Raw genomic sequence first — 23,147 nt, forward strand, 5'->3', positions numbered from 1 at the left:
GTGTCTTTTTCCCACATCATAAAGGCTCATTTACCCAAAGCCATGTCTTGTACCAATTTGATGCCTTATGACACATTATTGTCAGTTGTAGGTGATACAGTATCAGGTTTTTTTTAAATTGCTGTCTAATTTGCAGTTATTTCAAGATTTTTGGCCATTAATCTTCGGGTTGAATTTTTCCCTCATTGTGTTGGAATGGGTTGATTATTCTGATACCTTCGTCTTAACCACTGGGCCCAATAATTAGTCTGATTATCTACGTTTATCATGGGATTGAACCATGTGAATTTATATTTTTAATTGTTAATAGAGATTTTTATGAACTATCTTGATTTAGTTGGTTAGTTAGTTAGGTCATTTGATAGCGACAAGGCATATTAATGAACATTGGTGTGAAATACCTCATGTAAATATGCCAGAGTTTGCAAGAATGCTAATTCACGTCCGCCGTCCCTGTAGGCAGGTAAAAGGAAAAAGACGGACACAGTACAAGTGACAAATAGAGACAGCAAGATAAAAATAAACACAAATACAAAGAGGACAAAGCATATTACACTCGAGCCCAAGTAGAAGTGCTCGCAGGTGTGGTTGGCCATGAGCCATTGTTTGAGACGAGCCTTAAAAGTGAGATTTGTAGGCCGCTCTACTGACGGCACACTTTGTCCCAATGCGGTGCGTCTAAATGGCACCACACTGTACGGTCCCCTTCACACGTGGTACAAGAAATACATAACACATATGGGGTTTTCAATTGAATGTACCAGAAACCATTTTTTTTCATGTTTTGGTATTTTGTGCTTGAGCTGCGACAGGTTCAAAGGGAGAAGGAAGTTCCCCGTTCGGTCAGAATCATTACAGAAGAAACTCTGTTGTGACACTTTCTGTTTGGTAATGATCGACTTCCTTCCTTCCCCGACCGATAGAGCCTGTTCCAATGAACCGCCTAGAAAAAGTGTTTTTTTAATTGTCAAATCTGAGCGGGGGATTATTGTGGTAATGATATCATTCCAATTAAGTCAGTCAAGTTTATGCGCAGTGCGCAGTGCTTCAACTTGGTTTCATAGTCGTGCATTTCTGTGGCGAGTGCACACTGCGTTTTCCTGACCTGCCTCCCTCCTTTGTCAAGCGCCTCTACCAAAACATTAACTCATCACTCATCTGCATATTAATATTTAAGCCATGCATTTTCCTTTCAAAATATGCCAAGAAACACTCGATATGGATTTAAAGGGCTTCTCTGTCCGGGGACTGAAATGCAAGCAAATGCAACTTGACTTGTTTTTAAAGAAAAAAACTATTATGCGAGCTGTGATATTGTCACGTGAGGCAACTTCAACAAAACGATAAAGTTTGAGCACAGTTTCAAAGTCTTCCTGGAAGGGGAAGGTCTCTATATTCTGCTTTTTTTCTCTCTCTCTCTCTCTCCTTAGTGTGCAACTTCAGTTTCACATCATTGGTCTGATTTCTTTCGAATACTTGCCAGGAAGTTCAAGAATGTGGTTAGAATATAAGAGCAACTTGCAAGATAAGTTTACTATCCAAAGAAAATCCGATTTTACATTGTTTTGCACGGTCACCGACCGAAAACTAAACAGTACAAGCGTCATGGCCGTTTGTGGACGTTGTGATGAAAACCAGATCAGCAGCCCTCAGACGATAATTCAGTTACTGGGCTCCTGGCTAATGGCTGCTCCCAAAACAAATGATGTTAAATTTACGTGCGTATGGCTTTCGTGGCTCAGCCACCAAATTAGTTGGGGAAAACCGCAACATCTGCTCTTTTCCACAACACCGCAAGAAAGACTCTGAGTAGTTTGCATGTATTACACAAATACATTCATTTCACCTTATAAGGGGCCTCCCCTGGCGCGGGGCCTTTCAATGGTATATATATAGAATTAGGCAAACCCGTCAAGTTAATATTTTATTATGTGGAGCAAGACTAAACATGGTTGACACACAAGGTAAACGGTTTCACATGGAAACCAGGAAATGCACACAGCTGCCAACGGTTACTGGCATCGTGCCACGGGCAAACCTCAACACACTGTTCCAAAAATGTGATTGATTTGGCAACAATAAAGCACCTTTTTCTTTTATTCCCTTTGTCTTAAAAACGATATGGTGGAAGAGGGATTCTGATCATTTCCATTTGATCATTAAGAGCAGCAGGAGGACAACAACGGCTAAATAATGAAGTTCTGCACTCAAACTTCAGCTTGCGTTTGTGTGGTACCTGGTCGGGTTCAGCTAATATACATAATGCTCGGTAGCTTCTAATATTTTACAACCTGATCATGTATTTTATGTATATATGTAAGTAAAATCTTCATCTGCGAGCATCCTGAAGCCATCATGAGTAAACGTACCTCACTTTTCCAACAGCTTTATTTGGCTGTAATGTGTGAATAACCTGCAGTATTTCTGCGTTGAGGATCATGTGGCGATTAAAAAACAAACAAAGTTACTTGTCTGATAGGCGGCTCATGTATTTCTCAGCCAGGCAACTCTTTGCACCAGCTTGTGGCTCCTGTGCGATTGCCGCTTGTTGCTCACCGCTCTCTCGCACGGAAAGATATAAGCACACTCTTTCTGCGTGACAGTTTTCTGGCCGCAATAACGTGTTTCTTCACTTCTTTTCTTTTTTTTCTACCCCGAGCTTCCTGTCCCAAGTATCAGTGAGACGCGCAGACAAACATCAACTGGATTGTCTTTCCTCCAGAAATAACTTCAAAAACAGGTCGGCGTAGCTATTCAAGCATGCGGTGTGGGCTGTCTTGTTTTTGCTTAACCCTCAGGACAAAAACAGGTCAGCGGTCTCACCATCAGCTTTTGACGAGATGACGGTATGTTGTAAAAACATGTAAATGAAATGTCAAAGTGTGTGTGTGGGGGGGGGATCTATTCATATGAACCTCATTCGTGTTGATTTTCAGTGAAGTCTGTGCCGAATCTTGGACACATGAAACTGTATCCACCACGGTCCAGAATCATTCATATTATCATTATTAAGTGTTTTACTTAATCCCTCTGTGGCCGAGTTGCATATACACACATGTATCATTCAGTTGATAGTTCTGTGGTTCACGTATGATCGATCACATCCACAAAGCCTGTAATTAGTTTTGCTTACTGAGGAGGGTGTCAGGGCTGTGACACAGAGTTGATCAAACCTGCAGTAAAAGGGGCTTTTTGGACGAAGCTACATTTAGTCAGGGGTTGCAGTGGGGAGGGTGAAGGGTTTCGTGGGTGGGCAGTGTTTGTTTTACGAAGCAGTCGAAAGCCCTGAGTTGATAAGGCGGTGCGGGGGAGCACCCGCACAGCCCCTCGCTGACCCACAGCAGAGTGTTTTCAGAGTCGGGGTTTTTTTTTAAATGTCAAGACTCTATGTCAGTTTAAATTTTGACATAAACCAAGTCACAGGAGCGAGTCTTTTTTCCAATGGAAGATATAAAGATTTTTGTGTGTGTGTGTGTGTGTGTGTGTGTGTGTGTGTGTGTGTGTGTGTGTGTGTGTGTGTGTGTGTGTGTGTGTGTGTGTGTGTGTGTGTGTGTGTGTGTGTGTGTGTGTGTGTGTGTGTGTGTGTGTGTGTGTGTGTGTGTGTGTGTGTGTGTATGTGTGTGATTTGCGTCAGGGCTGTCGTCGTCGCCGCCGCTCACTGAGAGGTCTTTTGTTTCTGTGGCAGTCCCGGCGCACTTCCTCCGGCCCTCAGGGGTCCATGTGCGGACGGCACTTCGGTTGGGTTGTGCTGGCCAGGCGATGTGGTCTGTCCGCCTGTTGGATGACGCCAGCACAGTGTTCGCGCAGAGTCCGTTTCCAAGGTGAACATGAGGGAATCAGGCCCGAAGGCCCCTTTCAGCCAGCCGCCGTTCAGAGTGTCCTTCTGCCAAGATAGACGTTTCCTGGGTGGGCTGCTCATGTTTCATGTAGCACTGATCCACCGCGGTAATGGATGTGTTATTATACATACTGTATATCCGTCTGTCTGTCCGTCTGATGATGGATTTGTCTCTTGAACCACTAACATTGAATCCAGCTATCTGGTTCTATGTAACCAGAAAGCCGGGTGCAGTTTACCTGCTCTGTCTTTTGCACCAGGCAAAAATTCTTCTCTCTGTCGAGTCACAAACTTGTACAGGTTAAATTCATGATGCAACCGATTTGTGAAGTTTAGTCTCGTCCCGTCGACCAACCAGCAGCCGGCACCCGACCACGGCCGACACCCTGATGTCACCTGCCGCCTTTTCTCAAGAATGTTTGCTCTCGCATTTGAAAGCCTTCGGTCTCGGCCTTGGGGGGTGCCACACTGCTTCCTGGCATTGTGAGAAATGTAACAGTCGAGGCATTTCAGGCACATGTTTTTGTTTAGTAGCCACATACTTGCATGTGAAGAGCTTGTTTTTTATGTGCTGGATGGAACTATTTTGCGTGTCAAAGACAATAGGACAGGTTGCTCTGTTTTCTCCAGCGCTCCACTCCAGCCTTGGTGGTGTTTATTTTGCGGCGGACTGACAAAGAGAGGCGCACTGGCCATAAAACACCCACCGTCGCTTTGATTCCCAGCAAGATTTTCCCCTTCATTTGTTTGGCTATTGTTGGTAACTCTGTGAAGTCGTGAAAAAAATCAACCATCTCTGGATCAGCGTCATGTTGCTCAACTAGAGCGCACAATGTTTGTATCACTGGAGCCGCCTCCAAACGGGGCAATATTATTGTGTCCAATTTACGGGCAGCTGAACAAGCTATCTTAATCCGCACGATTTCATTCAAATGTGAACCACAAAGGGTCCATTTGGCAGAAAAGCGCTTGTTCGATCTGCCAAACAAGAATTTGTTCACTGACGGGAAACCCGTAGTAGTCTACCTCCTATTTGAGACGGTGACAACCACCCAACACAAACACTTTCACGCAATTTTCACTATTCACTTGCCAAACTGCCGATCAAAAAGCCGAGGGGAACTTTCAACTTGTCTGAAATTGATTATTTATGAACTTCACATTCCTCCCTGCTAAGCCACTTCACTTGCGACAAAAAACCTCAGTGGGTTTTTTTTCTTCCTCTTTTTTACTGACTGCCCAGTCGAGAGCTTCTTTTAAAGGAGAACTTGAATGCTACTTTCACACAGCACAGAGAAGGGGAAAGCTTGTGGGCACCGACTGACAAGGGCAACTGAGTAACCGCTGAATAGAGAAAAGCTCTCAGTTCTGCCTCATTTGCAATGTCCCTTTCATAAAACACTGTTCTTCTTCAGCAGAGCCGCTGCCCACGCAAGGGACTCAGAAATAATCAGGAGACAGTTCAGTTTCCCTGCAGCTCCCGTCAGACGTGCGGAGGCGGTCACCTCGGGGTCTTATTGACCGTGTCAGGCACTTTTGACCTCCTCTGACTTACGTGTCATCTTAAGGCAAACAAATCACAGAGCAACTAAAAGGACAACTTTATCTAAATCTCTTTAAATGATCTATGTCGTGCTGTACAGTGGTACCAAAACATTCTGATCATTCTCATGCGAAAGTAGCAATAAACAATGTACAAGGGGTTTGGGTAAGGAGGTAAAAGGGACTGTCCTGCAGAAAAATGCCCAATAGTTAGATACGGGTTAGATGTACTGTATTTTATCAGCTCATCATAGGTTTTGTATTAATCATAACTTGATCTGTAAGTAACTTGAGATGCAAAAATAAATATGAGATGCAAAAATAAATATGATGAAGAAGAAAAAGTGCAATATTTTCCACTTCGATGCAGTGGGATAAAGGTATGAAGCTGCAGAACTACAGCAGTGAGGAAACAGTGACTCACCACTGATCTCCACCCTGTAATGACTGCAAATGTATCTTCAAACATTTATATAGTTTTTTTTTAAATCTTTGCTCCTCTTGTCTGCACTTTTGCTACTTTTAATGGTGAATTTCAAATCGCAAATCATTCACGATTAATTTTTACATTGAATACATATATTCTCTTTACTCTTTTAATATGAATCTGTGTCATTTCTTCCAAACAATATTTCTTTGCTCTGCAAGGCACTTTAAAATGAACTTTGTTTATGAGATGTGCTATAAAAAATAAAGCTGCCCTGCCTTAACACAGAAACACACCGACAAAAAAAACATTTAAGGCCTCTGATCTTTATTCACCCTCTCACACAGCCCCCCCCCCCCCCCCCCCCCCCCCCCCCCCCCCCCCAATAAAAAGTTTTAAAAGAGTTCTTTTCTACTCTGATTAACTTTAAGTTATATTTCACCTCATAAAGCAGCCTGAAGAACTTATTTTTATTTTCCAGAATTTGGCTAATTTTTAAAAGTCTTGTTTGTTGAATTAAAGATACCTCAAACCATTCATCTAAAAACATTGCATCCACTTGTAAAGAGATCGAAGAAGACTGAGCACACCATGAATTCCCTCACAGAACGGTGCTGTTTGATTCGTTAACTGTGAGAGCAGACAAAGGAGTAGGAGGAGTTGGACCAGGGGGGGGGGGCAGGGGAGGAGTTACCACTGCTGCTGTCCGCTCAAAGCACAAAAAACTGTCTGCCATACAGGCACAAAGGAGAAGTAGGAACTCCGTCTGAGCATGATGCGTGCACAGCAAAGCCCCTGAGGCTGTCAGTGGGAGAGACAAGTCCAGAGAGGGGGAGAGAGAGAGGGAGGGAGAGGTAGATGCTGAGTGACTCAGCCGGTCGGTAAGAGAAAGAAAGAGGAGGGGAACAGGAAACAGACCCTGAAGACAAAACTGAAAGTCACCCGAGCAGGAGTTCAACTCCAGCTCCAGTTCTGCTGCCTGGTTGAAGCCTTGTGGAGGCGGCTCGGGACCCCCGTGACAAGGAGAAGGCTCTGAGGACAACTTTGCTGCCGTGGAGCTGGAAGGGGCAAATACTCTAGGAGAGGATTTTTGACAAAGAGAGAGGACAATGCCATGAAGACAGATTCTTTTTTTGGGACGGACCTGAATGTGGATACACCATCATTCCCTCAGCCCGTGGTGGCCGGAGACCTCCCGGGTCATTTGAAAACGGGACACTGGTCCGTGTGATTGATTTATCTCCGTGAGTAAAGTCTCAGTCTCCAACTCGTGGGGTGCAGAGCCTGGTGGAGAGATAGTGCAGGGGGAGGGGAGGACGCACCGGCCCTGAATCTCTGTCCCCTGGGAGGGGTCTTTTCAACATGAGGTAACCCCCCAAATGACTACATCAAGACGAGCGAGGGCGTGATGACGAGCATGTGCAGCAGCTCTCTCTGATACGGGCCGTTGTGTGACGGGGGGAAATCTTTGTGTCTTTCGATGCATCCTGTCTCAAGACTGTTCGGTTGCTTTCTCTCCATTCATGGTGGATTTTTTATAGCTATTGCATAACGGACGCCCTCATCCCGCCACTCTTTGTCTCTCAGGATGTACAACACTACCCTCTCAGCTGACAGTTTTACCCAACCCTGGGCTGGAAATGACTCGGCAAACAGCTCTGCCTGCAGCAAGAACGACAGCTTCAAGTACCCTTTGTACAGCACCGTCTTCAGCATCGTGTTCGTGGTGGGACTCGTCACCAACGCCGTGGCCATTTACATATTCACCTGCACGCTGAAGCTGAGGAACGAGACCACGACCTACATGATGAACTTGGTGGTGTCGGACCTGCTGTTTGTCTTCACGCTGCCTCTGAGGGTCTTCTACTTCATCAACCAGAACTGGCCCTTTGGAAGCACGCTGTGCAAGGTCTCCGTCTCGCTGTTCTACACCAACATGTACGGCAGCATTCTCTTCCTCACCTGCATCAGCGTGGACCGCTTTTTAGCCATTGTGCACCCGTTTCGCTCGAGGACGATCAGGACAAAACGCAACGCCAAGATAGTGTGCGCTGCTGTGTGGGTGCTGGTGCTGTCGGGGAGTCTCCCCACAGGGTTCCTGTTGGAGACCACCTCAAAGGAGAACAGCAGGACAAATGCTACATTCTGCTTTGAGAACTTCTCCTCCAAGCAGTGGAAAGCTCATCTGTCCAAGATGGTGATATTCATCGAAACGGTGGGCTTCATCATCCCGCTGCTTCTCAATGTATGTTGCTCCATAATGGTGTTGCAGACCCTGAGTCGGCCCCAGACCATCAGCCGTGGGGGGAAGCTGAACAAAACCAAGATCCTGCGAATGATAATTGTGCACCTCTTTATCTTCTGCTTCTGCTTCATCCCCTACAATGTAAACTTGGTTTTCTATTCCCTGGTCCGTACCAAAATGTTAAAAGGCTGCTCTGTGGAGTCTGTGGTCCGAACCATCTACCCTGTGGCCCTCTGCATCGCCGTGTCCAACTGCTGCTTCGATCCCATCGTTTACTACTTCACCTCGGAGACCATCCAGAACTCAATGAAGAGGAAGTCGCAGGGCGGCCGAACGTATGATACCAAGTTCTCCGACGCCCTGCAGTCGGAAACCAGCTCTAACCTGCAGCACAGCCTGAGGAATCTGAAAGCAAAGGTCTTCCACAATGAGTCTTCAGTGTGATGGTGGGCTTGTCACACTCAAGTATTAAAATCCAGAGAAAAAGAAAAACCCCCGTGGGACCACGGGAATGGATTTTTTTTTATTTTGAGTGCTTTATGAAGCACCTGCCAAAGAAGTATTAAGTGATCTTAGTCTTTATCTCAGGGCAAATATTTGGACCTGTCATGGACAGACCCTGCTCCGCAGTATTACTGCTACATGGCCCCGTGGTCACAACTGTGGATTTCCTACTTTATTTATTACCACTTATTAATTCCCCCTTTTCCTGTGGAAATTGTGTTAAGCACAATTACTCTGCCGGTGACCTGGAAGGGAATGTGATCACTGAACAGCGGGACAGTTATGATATTGAAAGCTACATGTGCCTGTATATCTGTAAATTTCGATGGTAAACTGTTGCGCTAACTGTAGTGTCTATTAAATTAACAGAACGTTATATATATCGAGCTATAAATGTACAGGGCTTCTTTTTTTTTATTGTGAATTACAAATATGTCCATGAAGTGCCTTCTTTGTTCTGGCGGCATTTCATTGTCGACTGTAGGTGTTGATTGCCATTAAATGCACTGACATGGAATTCCAGATACTGCACTCATGCCACAGTAATGAATAAAAGTCATGTACTGTCTAAAAAACAAATGAAACATTTTGTCGTTTGAATGAAGAGAATGCCCTGTTTGTCACTGGGATGTGTTTCGTTTGAAATGTTGACATAGCATATTGGACCAAAGTTCAGAATGACATGCTGTGACAGCACACGCTCATTCAGAACGTCAAACCAACTGAGACTGTTTGTCTCCAGTATGTCACGTGAAGGTTGGGATTATAGCACACTTTCTGTTCGCCGTAGTGTGACAGTTGAGACTCCACGGCATTCAACTGCAAGTATTTGTCCTGCATGCAAATGAGGAGGTAAAGAAGCGGAAGTAGAGAGTCTGCTGGCGCCTGTCAGCCAGCTTCCTGTGTGCCAACCAGTGATGGAGAAGAGGAAGTCGTTTTTAATGGAACCGAGCAGAAGTGAGGTGATCAGCTGGTTGCCAGGGAGCAAGGCAGTGTAGTGTCCTTTGTGTTTAACTTAACCGAGATAGGAATTCCACTTTATCATCCTGTAAAATGTTGTTATATTCCCCCACAGGGACATGGTGTTTTTAATAACTGACAAGGCTGAGCCTCTGCACCCGAACAGTACAGTCCGTACAGCTGACATCAAGATGCTTTTGATCAACAAAGTATTAACATTATAACTGTTGTGCAGCCACATTTAAAAAAAAAAAAATCACTCACAACTTTTTAGTTTGAAGTCAGAATTTGAATTTTTTGGGGGGGAAATCCTGTTTGCAGTCTACTGGAAGAACAGATGTGTGGAATATTTCTCCTGCTGTGGACAAATATATACAGGATAAACACAAGTGATATGGCATCAGTGAGGAGTCAGCCCAGCGGGAGGGTGAATAACAGAAAGCACATGGTGCTCTGACTTTATTGACATAACCTGAAAGTCAGCGAGCGGCACTTTGTTCATACCCCACCTATAACTCTGCTTCTGAGGCCATGGGGGCGAGTCCGGGACTTGGGTTGAGGAGCCGGGCCTGCTCCCAAAACAAAACCAGTACAACGAGGCAGGTCACGTCATCATGCACGGGACGCCATCTGAAAGCAGCTTCTTTATCAACATTGACATCAAGCTTACATCATGAACTAGGGGTTGTTGCGTGGCTGATTAGATGTAGTAGTGACTCATCTCAAGAAGATAACCAGACATTGACACGCATAACCGTCTGATTCAACATTGAGGATGTGTATTCAACTTTTATCTGATCACCAGGTGTTGATCAGATAAAAGCAACTGGAATCACAATTTGATTTAGTAGTGTAATGGCTTTTTGTTGTCATATTTCAATGAGTGTGTTGCCTGATGAGAAGAACGCAAAGCTGTGTGTACACCAAAGTCTAATGGTTGTATAAGAACACCATGTCAGGGGACGGACCCCTCACATGAGCCCAGCAGGCTCCTCTGCATACACAACTGTTATCTAATCAGCCTGACCTCTCCGTCCCAGCAGACCGCGGGGTGAGAAAACACAGACGCCGCGCTGGTCGTCATCGCATACATTCTGTTCTGCCTTGCTCTGGTCATTTCAGATTTCTAGAAAAGATGGAGCGGGAAGGTTTAACTGTGTGCAAGTTATGCGAAGAGCATATAAACATGTTCGCAGGAGCGAACTTTCCGACTGGTAAGATAATGATATTCAATAGTTTTATCGAGTTACTTTGCGCAAATCAACCCTCTGGGGAATACATGATGGAAATGAGCGATTCACACATGACGGCTTGAACCTTCCGATGTCACACGAAACAATAGCAGTGTTTTGTGTGAGAGGCTGAGAGGACTTCATCGGGGTCGCCACAGTCAGTGCGATCCTCCAAGTCCTTTTGGAGACAAACACGTGCCTTTAACTCGTAGCTTTATGTTCCTAGCCCCCCCCCCCCCCCCCCCCCCCGTGGTAAATAGAGCATGTTTTCTCCAGTGAACCTCTTAAAGGGCTGCTTTGAAGTTCTGTCAGTCCCAACTGACCGGAGATCCTCCGGCGTGTTGAGAACACTTGTCAGGAGTAATTTCTGCTGGGGCATTGACAGGGACCTCAGTGTGCGTGTGCTTTCGGGGAAGAGGGGATCGGGTGGGGTTGCGGGGTGAGATCGGGGTGAGGTCCTCGTCCTCAGATTCACTCCACAGCTCTGGATCACATAGTCAGGGAAGAGACTATCTCGCCAAATGGATCTCTGGGGGGGAGGGGGGTCTCTGCAGAGGATAATCAAGCGTTTTCCCTGCATGGCTGGCAGGATAAAGGAAATAGCTGTTATTACACTAATGTAGCCAGAGCCCATTTCGATAACTGCACTATTTTCCCACAGAATCACACTCTCCATCTCTGGTATTTACAGTTCCGCCTTGGTTTGGGGGTAAACAGGTATTATTATCATTCTATTAAAAAAACCTTGTCACCCTCCAGGGGGGTCGGAGAGTAGTTGCTTGGAAGGCAACTTTCCAGACTGGGAAGGGGGAGGCAATAAAAGCACACAATGCATGAGACAGAACATTGCGTTAAGTAATCATTTTTCAGGATGTGGTTGGAGAAAAAAAAAAAGGCCCTTGCTTGTTTTAGCACAACAGCCGCGCTCAGTCTAAAATCAGAGGCAGCACTGAACTAATAACCAACGAAGGGATGAACTCAGTGTCCGCGAGGAGGGAGGTAAACTAAATAACTGCACCAGCAGTCACATGCAATCCTCCCTCGCTCTCTGTCGCCTTGGACCATAAACAGGCCTTATCAGTCCCTGGAGGGGGTATTTGACCAGATCTGCTCTAGGCTGCAAAGCGTGTGTGGAATGAAACAGAAAGCATATAGGCACCAACACACTCCCTTCACTGGGCTAAAGTCATGTTTACAAAATGCATGTATGCGTGTATGCATCATGTGAATGTGTCCAGCGTGTTCAGAACGGGAGAGGTCATGCTGATCTCATTCACTGCAGCTATGAAGTGGAAACTGGGGCATTTCAACCACATTTGACAAAGGGCCGGCCGGATGAGTGTTTACCTTAAGGGAAAGAATCCAGAGCCCGTCTGTGCCTTCAAATGGCAGGTGGGGCACGCGTTTTCATCGATAGACGAGGAGAGCATTTTTGTGATTTACATCTTTCACTTTATGAATGAGTATGAGAACATCGGAGGAGATGTTATAAAATTCTGGGGGAAAGGAATCCCAGGTCCACAAGTCCCAGCATGAAATGGGATTTGTGGGAAGAGGGGTAAGCAGCTCTTACTCAATCCGTTCTGTGAATCACTCTGTGAATTCTCATAAACACTCACATGCTTACACACAGAGAGTCGGCCTTGTGTTTTCAGGGTGACAGATTTATCTCCCAGAAACCCTCTTCTTTATCAAAGCACTGTACACAGCATACACACACTTCACTAACACATGAGTCTTCCTCCCGAGAGTTTCAGCCTGACTGAACATACTGGCCTATTACAGTCTGTTGGAGACAAAAAAAAAAAAGAAAGAAACCATCATGATTAGGTGTATTCTGCATGATGGGACAGGTCGGAGTTTCCTCAGCTCTATCTGGAGACTCCTGGAGGCTTAAACTATGTCCGATCAGTCACTGTGAACACATTAATCCTCTGTTGTAGCTACAGCTTCTAAGCAGAGAGTACAGCCTGGTGCGACCGACGGCCTCATGAGAGAGAGGGAAAGATCATGGGTCACTGGGTCCTGAACAGCAACATGTCCGACACGTATTGTCAAAACGTTCCTTTCGGCCAATGATAATGTCATACTGACAAAAGGTATTGCAAAATATCCTTTGCAATACGGCTGCAATTTAAACTGAGCTGTGCAGAAATGTAAGGGCCTTGTTTAGGACAAGTTGTTCTGAAATGCACCTACATCAGGTTTTACACAGCGGTACCACCAAGCACGTGGCAGCATCAGCGACACCCGGGGCCACGCTAATACTACAGCACAGACTCATAAACAAATGCCCATAGCACACTCCATAGCACAATCACACATAAAAAGCTGACGCGCACAGGTCGGCCTTTAGGTCAGCATTTTACCCATGAGGAATTTCCACAGACCACACAATACCTCTCCTCTTCTGTTTCTCCTCCTCCTCCGCAGAATTCCGTCTCCCTTAAACTACGGAAGATCACTGTTAAATTCCAAAGAGGGGAGTTCCGCTCATCTGCTCAACCCAAACCTCGTCCGAAGAAAACCACAGCTCCCGGTCAACTTGAATGATCTCTGATGTCTGCTCTGTTTGTTTTACAGGACGGCGTTTACCTCTCCCAAAAGTTCCCATTCATATTTTACGTGTGCCATCTTTAAGTTGGAATAGGAACTTCTGATCTAATTTGTTGAGACTGTCACCTCAGGGTGCAGGACACGGCTCATTCGTACCCCAGGGGTTATCTCCATAGAACAAATCACACAATTAGCCCCCATCGAGCAGACAGATAAGACCAAAATAACTCCACCTCCAACGGTGGTACCATCCAGCAGGAGAAGCATGCTAATGGGTTCAAGGGGCGATGTGTAAGAATAAGGCCAACTGTTGAATCTGCGTAGTGTCATTCAGGGTTCGCATGAGAGTAAACCGCGTGCATGGTCGGGTATATGGCTATGTCTGTTGACAAAACCAAGTTTCAACCTTGAATGATTCAAGTACAGTCAAGCAAATGGGCATTTTCTTCACGTGTTGCCAAATCTGCTTAGATTGAGAAATAATGTTTTCCACACAGGTCGTACCTTGCAGGCTGATGCAGGCTGATGCTGTGATTTCACACCTAGTCGGCCCATTCAGAAAAAAACAAGGAAGATTGTAATGGTGGCTGGAAGAGAGGACGAGCCAGCAGAGAGAGAGGATCACTGCAACAAATGTTTATAGCCTACTCGTAATTATGACTTTTTAATCCTCTCACGGAATTCCCAGGTTTCGGATCAACAGAGTTCATGTTATCAAACATGTTACAAAAAGTTATTATATTTATAGTGAATATTCGTAATGCACTGATTCCCCTCCGCCCTTTATGATAACCTCACAATGATAATTAAATACTAAAACTGCTGCAGACTTGAAATTCACTGTGTCAAGTGTGTGTGAGCTGATTAGGAAATCTGAAACACCGGGGCATTGTTTGCAAAATTGTTGGCAACAATACAATGTGTGTATTGTATATGTATGTGCAATTTAATAAATGGTCCAAAGCATGAAAGATGATTACTACGGTCGTTTGACACATCTGAAACACTCACACGCCAACACAGAACAGCGTCTGTGCTCAGAGTCCGAGTGGCGTGACAGATGAAGGGATTAACCATTAACTTGTGGTGTGAACTTGTGCAGTGTGGATGCACAGATCTCTCAGATCAATGAGATATATACTCACTGTGCAACGCCACAGAATCACAAGGCTGAATGTTTTGACCCAAAATGGAGGTTAAAAGTTGAGTCAAAACACCAGGAATTCTGATCACCACTCAGTTCTATGGATACAATAGCATTTTTTAAATAAAACTGCATGCTTCACCAATAGACAAATATAATATACTGAGTCGTTTTCAAAAAAACATCTGTGACTAAAGAGCAACAGTATACAGTGCTTACTCTAAATGCTGCTTGTATTCAGCAAAATCTAAAACGATGGTGTTTCATTGATAAGAGAACCAAATACAAAAGAGGATGGTTTTTTTTAAAAAGAACGCTCTTAGGTCAGTGTATACAATGTAGGAGATAAGGAAAGAGGAATGAGCTGAACTTCACCACATCTAAAACTAAGCCTGAGAATATAAACTAATCGGTAACTGTCAGATTTAAATAAACTCGGATGGAACAATGTAATTACTGATTTCATTAAACTGCATGTAAGCCAAAAGAGGGAAGAGTTCACAGTCTCCGTTGCCTGCTATTGATCTATTATTGGCTGAAAGGAAGGATGGCTGGGGGACAGGTCAGCGTGGCCATTGGACCCTGCCTTTACTGCGGAGTGGCCCATCACGAGTCACGAGGCATGTGAGGTACAAACAATAGCCGCTTTAAAGCTGCAAACGGCCCGGCGACATGCGCAGGCTCCCGGCTCATGTCCCACATGAGCCAAATTTAACTGTTCCTGACCTTTCTGCTGTGAGCGGCTGATGAATTGTGCTGTTCCACGACAGGCCCTGCTTGGCCACGCCAGTCTCCATTGTCTGATGCAGAGCAACAAAACACGCGCAGCAGACAATGGAGGGTCACGGCAGAGGGCTTGAAATAATCATAACAATGACAGCTCCCATATTTATAGTTGCAAAGAGACTCCCGACCACAAACGGCCAAGTGTTTTGTTATTAACAGGAAGAGCTGCTCCCCATGATACACTTCTCTCTACTGAGTGAGTCATGCTGGCGGGTTTCATTGTTTTCTCCAGTGTGTGGCAGATACCAGTGAAGCAATAAACGCCCATTAAAAACTCACATACAAGTACAGACACTAATCTAGCTGGATTAGTGAAGTGCACACACACACACACAGTTGAGACGTTAAAAACTGGGCTTCCCTCAAAAGTGAGAGATCAGTATCAGCATCGGTAGCCAGACAGGGATCGCTGGGTCATCTTGCATCTGCAGAGCTCTTCCTGAGCGACGCTGGGAGTGCTCGGAGAGCCGGCCACGTTTAAAAACAGGCAGGCACTGCGACACAGCCAAAAAGGGGGAACAGAGTTGGCCACCGATTAACGAGCGTTGACATGTCATCGAGGGTGATGACAGGAGGCGAGGGTCGGGGTGTGCGGGCTTTTTTTTCCCAGAAGGACAAAATGAAAGGCCTTTTTTTTTTTTCGTGCATCATTCGATAAGAGGGGAAGTCGCTTGATTGTCTGGTATCAGGTCACCAGGATGAGCAGGAAGAAAATCAATGAAGAGCCTCAGATTAGATGTCCGAGCAGGGGGGCTGGAGACGCAGCCGCGCCGTGACTCTGAGCAGATGCCGGAAAACACAGGATGTGGCTACTTTTGAAAAGAGGAGTGGGAGGAACAGAGAGAAGGCCGGAGAGGAAATGTTCCATCAGCGTGTCTCAGTTCCACAGATTTTCCTTCTTGCGAGCGTGCTGCACCAGACACTAGAGCGTTGTGGTGTGGCCCATGCTTGTCCACAAAAACACACGCGTGACGTCACAGCGGAATCACCAGCTCTGAGAGTGACGCCATGGTGCTGGCTTTTTTTTCTGCGCAGTTAACTTCTCACACCTCGACGAGTCGAATCAGCGGACTGATTGGGAGCAACAAGTTGAATTTCGTCGGCGCTGCGCGTTCGGAGCGTTGCACGGATGCAGTAATTCATTCAAAGAGCATTTTGTTCTTTGACCCATTTATAGCCGTTGAAATGCAACAGACATAACTTCACATCCTTCCTGCAAGAGGAAGCCCCTGTTCATCAGCTTGTTTGCCTCCATATTTTCTGAGGTGCAACTTCATAAAAGTGTTCAGTCAGGATTTTATCTTCAGGTCACCCTTGACCCAGCAGTTACAGGAACGGCTGCACCATTTAACCCAAGCCAACCAACCAGGAAATAAATCCTATCTTTGTTGAGTTTTTGCTGTGCCATTTATTAATGGAATGAGAAAAATAACAATAAAAAGACATGAGGAAACAAGACTATAATAATAGAAGACAATATATTATTTTCACCTCCCCCTGTAGTATCAAACCAATATTACGTTCAGACCGGACTCAAAATTGAAATTTAAAAACCTGGAACTGGCTTTAAAAAGTTCTGACATTGGTAAAGTTGCTAAATAACATCAGTTTTGATATGGACATTTTGGCGGAATGTGAGAAACCCTTTTTTTTTCTTCATATTTCAACAAAATATTCCAAATAGCTCAGTACACACTAGTGTCAAATCAAGGAACTCTAAAAGAATGATTTGGATCAGGAAAGATTTAATCAAGGAATAAGTAAACAAACCTAAGCATCTGATCAAGCTACTGATTTTTCAACTTTTAATGTTTAATGGTGTTTGATGCCCAAAGCCTGCGCACATCGATGCTTGAAAAGTGCTGCGGTTCAAACACCCACTAAAAGCCTGTAATAACATAATCCCCACATACTCCCCAGTGTAACATTAGCTATACAGACAGTGTCTAGTCCATCATGGACACTGATGGTAGACCCTCCTATCTGCAGGGCACACACGATGATGCTGTAGCTCAGCAAGGCTTGACAACTTTATCTGTATCTTTCCTGGACTTGAACATGGAGGTTCAAGGGGAAATGCAGTAATAATAATAATAATACAATTTTAAAAAAGGCAGGAGGCTGGCGTATGGACCCTGAGCCCTGGATGGGGGGGGGATTCAGTGTGGCTTCAAGATAAGGGGCGAGCTACAGCCCCGAGCTTCCTCAATAAAACCCACCATGGGCAGATGGAGTATCTATCCAGACGCTCACACAGTGGAGTCCTCCCGTCAGCCAATGGGAGGCTCCTCACAGTGGAGGGAACGTTGGCAGCAGGATTACTCCGACCGTGGCGTGACTGTTGGTGAATCAGCACCACTGTGTTTTCTGTTGACTCATGGGGTTTGTAGTATCTATATCCTGTTTGATCCCAAACTGTCGTGGGCGAGGTTCAGGCTTTGGCCTCACTGTTTTCTCACACGGGGTTAAGCTATAGGGCTCTGCTCTTATTTCATGCCGTCGAGCTCTTAGTTTGGCGGCAGAAAGCTACCGGCTCTACTTGTTCCCTTATGTTAAATATCATTATACTCATTAGTGGGCCAACAACCAAGAACACAGTCTCCCCTAAATTCACATGTAATTAGGGCGAGCACTCACTGATTTATTGTACCACGTCTGGCATTGTGTGTGTGTGTGTGTGTGTGTGTGTGTGTGTGTGTGTGTGTGTGTGTGTGGGGGGGGGTGTGTGTGTGAACCACACAACAAGGTTCACATCAGTGTTTCCATCTCCACCTAGTGGTACATAATAATCTACTGTAGGGAAGACCAGCGATGTCGCCTCTCTCTCTCTCTCTCTCTCTCTCTCTGTGTGTCTGCAAAACTGTGTTCAAGACAAATTAAAAAACAACACAGCAGCTGAACAGGGGGGCCAGATGTCTGTTTGTCAATGACTCGCCGAGAGAATGAAACACACATTCAAAAACATCGGTGACTGAACATGTATAGTCTACTTTTGATATTGCAGAGGAAATGGACATCAAATGGTGCGGGCGGGCTCAAAGTGGTGTGACCCCATCCGAGACCCAGCTGCTCCCGAGTCTATTATTTCCTGCTTCCCCCCGAACAAGCCAAACAGGAGCCGGGCTTCCAGACGGCCTCAATCTACTGGGAGTGTTCTCAGTGGTAACCAGAGCAGCACGCCGCAGATGTTCAAATCAAACGAGACACGGAGCAAACACACGTCTCAAGCATCTTTATGTAAGAAAAAAAAACAAAAAAACATTGTGACAAAAAAGTTGAACAATGTTCAAGTGGAACGTTTGCGTATTTGTTGAAGTATCAAGTACACAAATATCAGCAAAGAGCATTTAACAATAAATCTCACTGTTACAGTTTGAGCTTAACTGGATTTTTGTAAACTCAATAATAATAAACTTAATAAACTTAACTTAATAATAACTTATGTCCACAATCATTACGACTCGAGTGTTCGGCAAACATTTTTCCAACTCCATCTATCCAGTCACATGGAGATTCTTCCTCAAAGTCTCTGTGAAGACAGAACATACAGTGCCATCAATTTAAACCTAGTTTTTTCGTGGTCACACATATAAGTCATAAAAAATTCTGTACATCCTGTACCTTCATCCGAGATCAGAGTTTGAATGTGAAATAAACAATTACCACCTGCTGTCAGATTTGGTTTTACAGCTCATACTCTCTCCATGCAAAAAATAGTGCTATGGCCCTTTAAAGCCACATTAGGAGTTACTAAAAATTATTCGGGTGTCAAAAGAAAACCAAAAACGTATGTGGTAATATCATGAACACACTAGTCCGGGCTCCTTACGTGTCTTCGTCGTCAGAGCGTGGTTCCAGTCGGTCCTCGTCTGTGGCCACTTCCGCCTCAGGACCGTCGGTGTCGTCACCCTGCTGCTCGGAGAGGGGTCCCACGAGAAGGTCCACCCCTGTAAATGTGAACACCACCACCACCACCACCACCACCACCACAGACATCTTTTTATTGTATATCATCTACTGCATTGGCATAATCCTATCATGATTGAAACGACTCTCATAGGAAATTTAACATCCTCTCATTTCAGTTTATTTGTTCTTATGTTAAAATAAGAAGTTATTTCAACAGACCTCCTTTGTTTATTAAAAAGGTGCTGAAGGCTCGGCTCAGCTGGGCCTTCTCCAACAGACTCAGGAGCCTTTCGGGAGGATCCCTGTCCCACTGCCTCCTCTGTCTGCTGCCCTCTGGATCCTCCGACACGCCTGGGGGAAAAAAACAACAACACAGGGATACAAAACTCCGATACTGCATTTCATTTTGGTAAATCTCAGGAATTGAAAATGTTGCCACTGCTCTCATACTTCCACGAGAAGACCCGGCGAGGGTGTGGCCGGTCGATGCCGCGCTGTCAGATGAGGCGAGGCTGGCGTTGGCCAGCACCTGCAGCACAGTGTCCGACGGCTCGGTTGCCCACTGCTTCCGCTTGCCGGGCTCTGTGCTTTCACAGTGACCCTCAGATGCCTCCCGGCCTGGGGTGGAAGGTCATTTAGGACGTTATTTTGCTTATTGTTCATACCAGACTTCACAAAAAAAAAAATAACGTGACAGGGTTCTCCCAGAATTGCTATAGTATACCCTTCCTTTCATGATGCCTTTGCAAACTTTGACGTGGACTCTACCTTCAAATGTTGACGTTTTTATTAAACTTTTCTCTCCCAGAAGACGAGCCACCTCCTTCCCCTCCTCTCGGTTCCATCGACCCGTGCGGCTCCCCTGCGCCTCCGACTCCATCACCTGTACAAGATTCACAGCGGTGCAGTAAATCAAGAGCACAACGTGAGCTCCGCGGCCATCTGAACTAACAGCAATGTGTCAAAAGGTCAGATTCCACATAGGGTCAACCGCAGCTGGGGAAGTGTAAGTTTAAATTCTCACTTTGACACCACGTCCCGGCAGTAGATCTTTCTGATGGATGGGCGGCCATAAAATCACTTCAGGTTCAACTGCCTGAGTGACTGTCACTGTGCAGGAAGCTGAAGCGATCAGATTGTGTTTTTTACCTGGGATGGAAAATGTGAACGTAGGAGTTTGGAAACCCGGTGAGAGGTCAGGATGGTGTGCAGGGACGGCCTGTCTTTCGGGTTCGTCTTGAACATGTGCTTGACCAAATACTGCAGCTCGTAGGGCAGGTGGTTGGGGAGGGGAGGGTACGCACCGCGACACACCTTCAGAATCAAACTCTTCCAGCTGGACGCCTGAAACTGGGACACGGAGAAACACACAGAGGATAATCTAGCTCGGCTGAAGACACTGGGCCTCCCATCGTTCCACAACAGGGATTTGCAGCACCTTGCTGTGCAGTACAATCACATCGCAAGTATTTCATACAATGATTCATTTACAGTACTTGAAGAGAGGTCCACAGTCAAAGAGAGAGAAAGAGAGAGAGAGAGAGAGAGAGGAAGGGAGGTACCGGGTGCCGCAGGGTGCAGAGCTCGTAGAGAACACAGCCCAAAGACCACACATCACTGCAGAGCACAAAAAGAGAGGGTTATTCATTCACACCAGACATTCGTCATGTACTGGCACAGCCGAGAGAGACAAATGACCAGTCACTCCACACACGAGCTGCATTATCACTGCATAAGTAATGAAACGCACTGTGCTAATAAGATGTGCCATGGGAAAATCAGACCTGAAGGGAAACTGTGGGTGTAAAAAATGGACATTTACATATTCCATTTTCACATCCTGTTGATCTCTTATGAACATCTGTAAATAGAAACATACCAACAAGCTGTATAACTTAAGACCGGACACTGCGTACATATGTATATTGTAGCACATTTTATGAAATGTATGCATTCATATATTTGCAACTGTATGATGCAAGATGTTGTTCTTTCCTTTATAGTGAGGGTGTACATTCCTCACTTCACTTCCTGTTGCAAAAAAACAACCAATAATAGTGCAACTCTGACAGACACGGCACCATACCTCTTATTGTTGTACGGCTTATTGTCCCAGATTTCTGGAGCCACATAATACGGTGTCCCAACGTAAGTACGAGCGTAAGCTTTTGAGCTGCAACACAATTATTGGGGTAAAAAATTAGGGAAAGTTAAAGTGTAACAGCAAAAGTGTAAAACCATAAACTGCTGCCTCTGGCTTTTCTTCCTCTACCTGTTCAGAATACACGCCGAGCCAAAGTCCCCGAGCTTGATTGTCCCATTATCTGTCAGGAAAATGTTCTGGGAGAGGAAATGAAGAGCGATGATTTAACATATAAACCACGAACAAGAGCGGCCAAGCACGGCGAAATTATGACATTATGCACAAGAGTGAGATGATGTTGCGATCGTATCTTGATCAGCAGTTTCATCCCTGTTCATTTCACTCCACAGCGCTCACACTGATGAGATTCTATCAACACGCAACCAACCAATAAATTTAGTTATTGACTTTCAGATTCAGGATTCAGTCTGATCTAGCACTTGTATATTACGCCCATTTTTTTGTATGAACGCAATTCTTTTTCATATATGTTTCAGAGAAAGGTGTTATAAACTATAACATCTTGAGACTGCTGTACCTTGGACTTCAGGTCCCTGTGTAAAACCCGTTTGTCGTGGATATGCTTTGCACCTGCACACATTTGAGCGAACCACCTCAAGATCTGGAAGGGAAAAAAATTCAGATAAATACCAAAATAACAATACAATCGTGAGAATATTTGCATGTGGCCGAGGCATACGTCATCAACACAAAACTGTGCCGTCTTCTGCTGCCGGATCCTCTGCAGCAGGTCTCCTCCACTGCAGTACTCCATAACAATACACAGGAGGTCATCAGCTGCATAAAATAAAATAAACAATCACATTGTGTATTCTCATACAATCAAAATGATAATAATTGGATGTCACTAGAGTCCAACATGCCTTTCAGAAGGTCTTGAAGGGTTAGGTCTATGATTACCTTCGAAGGCTTCCCTGAAGGCCACGATGTTAGGATGCTTCATTCCGGACAGCAGGACGGCTTCTCGCCTCGAATTCTCCATTTTAGACTGATTCTAAAAAAAGAAAAATGCAAATACAAGCATGAATGCATTTCCAATTATGCAAAAACAAGCAGGCCTCCACGTTTCGGGGCAGGCGGCAATCTGGTTATCGGAAGAGTGCAAATAGCATTTCCACATCCGATCCCGGAATATGGAATAAAGTCTGCAGACTGTTACAATTCTCCATAAATCAATTAATAGATATCCAGCTTATTAATGTGTTCTTTTTGTTACTCAAGATTAATATTTTCACCTTCGAGCCCCGGCTACCAGGTAAACAAGTAAGTAAACTAAGTACAGCTTCGCTTTTTGCACTTTTCAAGACAAAAAAATGTGTTTCACAATATTTTCTATTGAAAACAAAAGAAATAAAGAAGGGAATTTCGAACAGAGCCATCCAGTGCATATGAAGGTACAGTCACTATATGTGTATGCACATGCTGTACCTTGGGCAGCTGGATCTCCTTCAGCACATACTTCTCCTCGCTGCTCTTGCAGCGGACTAACACAGCCCGGCCGAAGGAGCCTTGGCCGATGACCCGCAGGAGGGAATAGGTCTCCATGGAGCGTCTTAAAAAAACAACCACAGAAAATAGCCTGCCAAAAACAAAGACAACATTATGAAACCATCACGCCGCGACACACTGGGCCGATTTTATTTCAGTCTCAAATGTGCCTCAGGTGAGCAAAACAATCTCACCTTTTCCCCTCGTGCGGTTTGTTTTGTTTGTTTGGCCACCGCCACTTCCTTGTTGTTGTGTGACGTAGCACACGGCAGACCCTGCGCTGCGCGGCGGCGCCGCTAGGTGGCGGTAGATCACAAATGATTGATACCCGGAAGTTCCCCTCACAGGACTG

At 45.2% G+C, this 23,147-nt stretch overlaps 2 protein-coding genes and 1 non-coding gene across 5 annotated transcripts; 2 read left to right on the plus strand and 1 right to left on the minus strand.

Annotated features, from left to right (window-relative positions):
* The first annotated feature begins 350 nt into the window (after positions 1-350).
* LOC118299828 lies at positions 351-14,275 on the plus strand. 2 transcript variants are annotated; one of them, XR_004789956.2, is made up of 3 exons: positions 2,205-2,846; positions 3,686-3,821; positions 13,182-14,275. It is a non-coding gene; the product is annotated as an uncharacterized LOC118299828 (transcript). The 2 variants fall into 2 exon arrangements; XR_007031677.1 differs by lacking the exon at positions 13,182-14,275 and having other exon boundaries at positions 351-2,846; positions 3,686-5,980.
* On the plus strand, positions 6,179-9,135 carry lpar6a (lysophosphatidic acid receptor 6a). Its single transcript, XM_047335536.1, has one exon. The coding sequence runs from the start codon at positions 7,396-7,398 to the stop codon at positions 8,494-8,496; it is 1,101 nt and encodes a 366-aa protein (XP_047191492.1). The 5' UTR covers positions 6,179-7,395; the 3' UTR covers positions 8,497-9,135.
* A 4,176-nt stretch (positions 14,276-18,451) lies between the features above and the next one.
* nek3 (NIMA related kinase 3) lies at positions 18,452-23,141 on the minus strand. 2 transcript variants are annotated; one of them, XM_035623886.2, is made up of 14 exons: positions 22,990-23,141; positions 22,736-22,886; positions 22,208-22,301; positions 21,987-22,084; positions 21,825-21,908; positions 21,416-21,483; positions 21,230-21,316; positions 20,706-20,760; positions 20,293-20,493; positions 19,912-20,026; positions 19,594-19,761; positions 19,363-19,494; positions 19,064-19,181; positions 18,452-18,763 (listed from the first exon to the last, which is right to left on the minus strand). In XM_035623886.2, the coding sequence occupies exons 2-14, from the start codon at positions 22,850-22,852 to the stop codon at positions 18,658-18,660; spliced, it is 1,443 nt and encodes a 480-aa protein (XP_035479779.1). In that variant the 5' UTR covers positions 22,853-22,886; positions 22,990-23,141; the 3' UTR covers positions 18,452-18,657. The 2 variants fall into 2 exon arrangements, with proteins under 2 accessions (XP_035479779.1, XP_035479780.1); XM_035623887.1 differs by lacking the exons at positions 22,736-22,886; positions 22,990-23,141 and having other exon boundaries at positions 22,171-22,292.
* Between the last annotated feature and the right edge of the window lie 6 nt (positions 23,142-23,147).

Source organism: Scophthalmus maximus, chromosome 11, assembly GCF_022379125.1.
Source record: "Scophthalmus maximus strain ysfricsl-2021 chromosome 11, ASM2237912v1, whole genome shotgun sequence".
In the NCBI taxonomy this organism is placed as follows: Eukaryota; Metazoa; Chordata; class Actinopteri; order Pleuronectiformes; family Scophthalmidae; genus Scophthalmus; species Scophthalmus maximus.

What these genes read in the sequence shown, in the direction of transcription:
- nek3 (XM_035623886.2), bottom strand. Translation starts at nt 22,852, where the DNA reads ATGGAGACCTATTCCCTCCTGCGGGTCATCGGCCAAGGCTCCTTCGGC. An exon ending in AGGAGATCCAGCTGCCCAAG is followed by an intron (nt 22,302 to 22,735) that starts GTACAGCATGTG and finishes TTCTTTTTTTAG; the next exon opens with AATCAGTCTAAAATGGAGAA. An exon ending in GTTCACATTTTCCATCCCAG is followed by an intron (nt 20,027 to 20,292) that starts GTAAAAAACACA and finishes AATCTTGTACAG; the next exon opens with GTGATGGAGTCGGAGGCGCA.
- lpar6a (XM_047335536.1), top strand. Translation starts at nt 7,396, where the DNA reads ATGTACAACACTACCCTCTCAGCTGACAGTTTTACCCAACCCTGGGCT.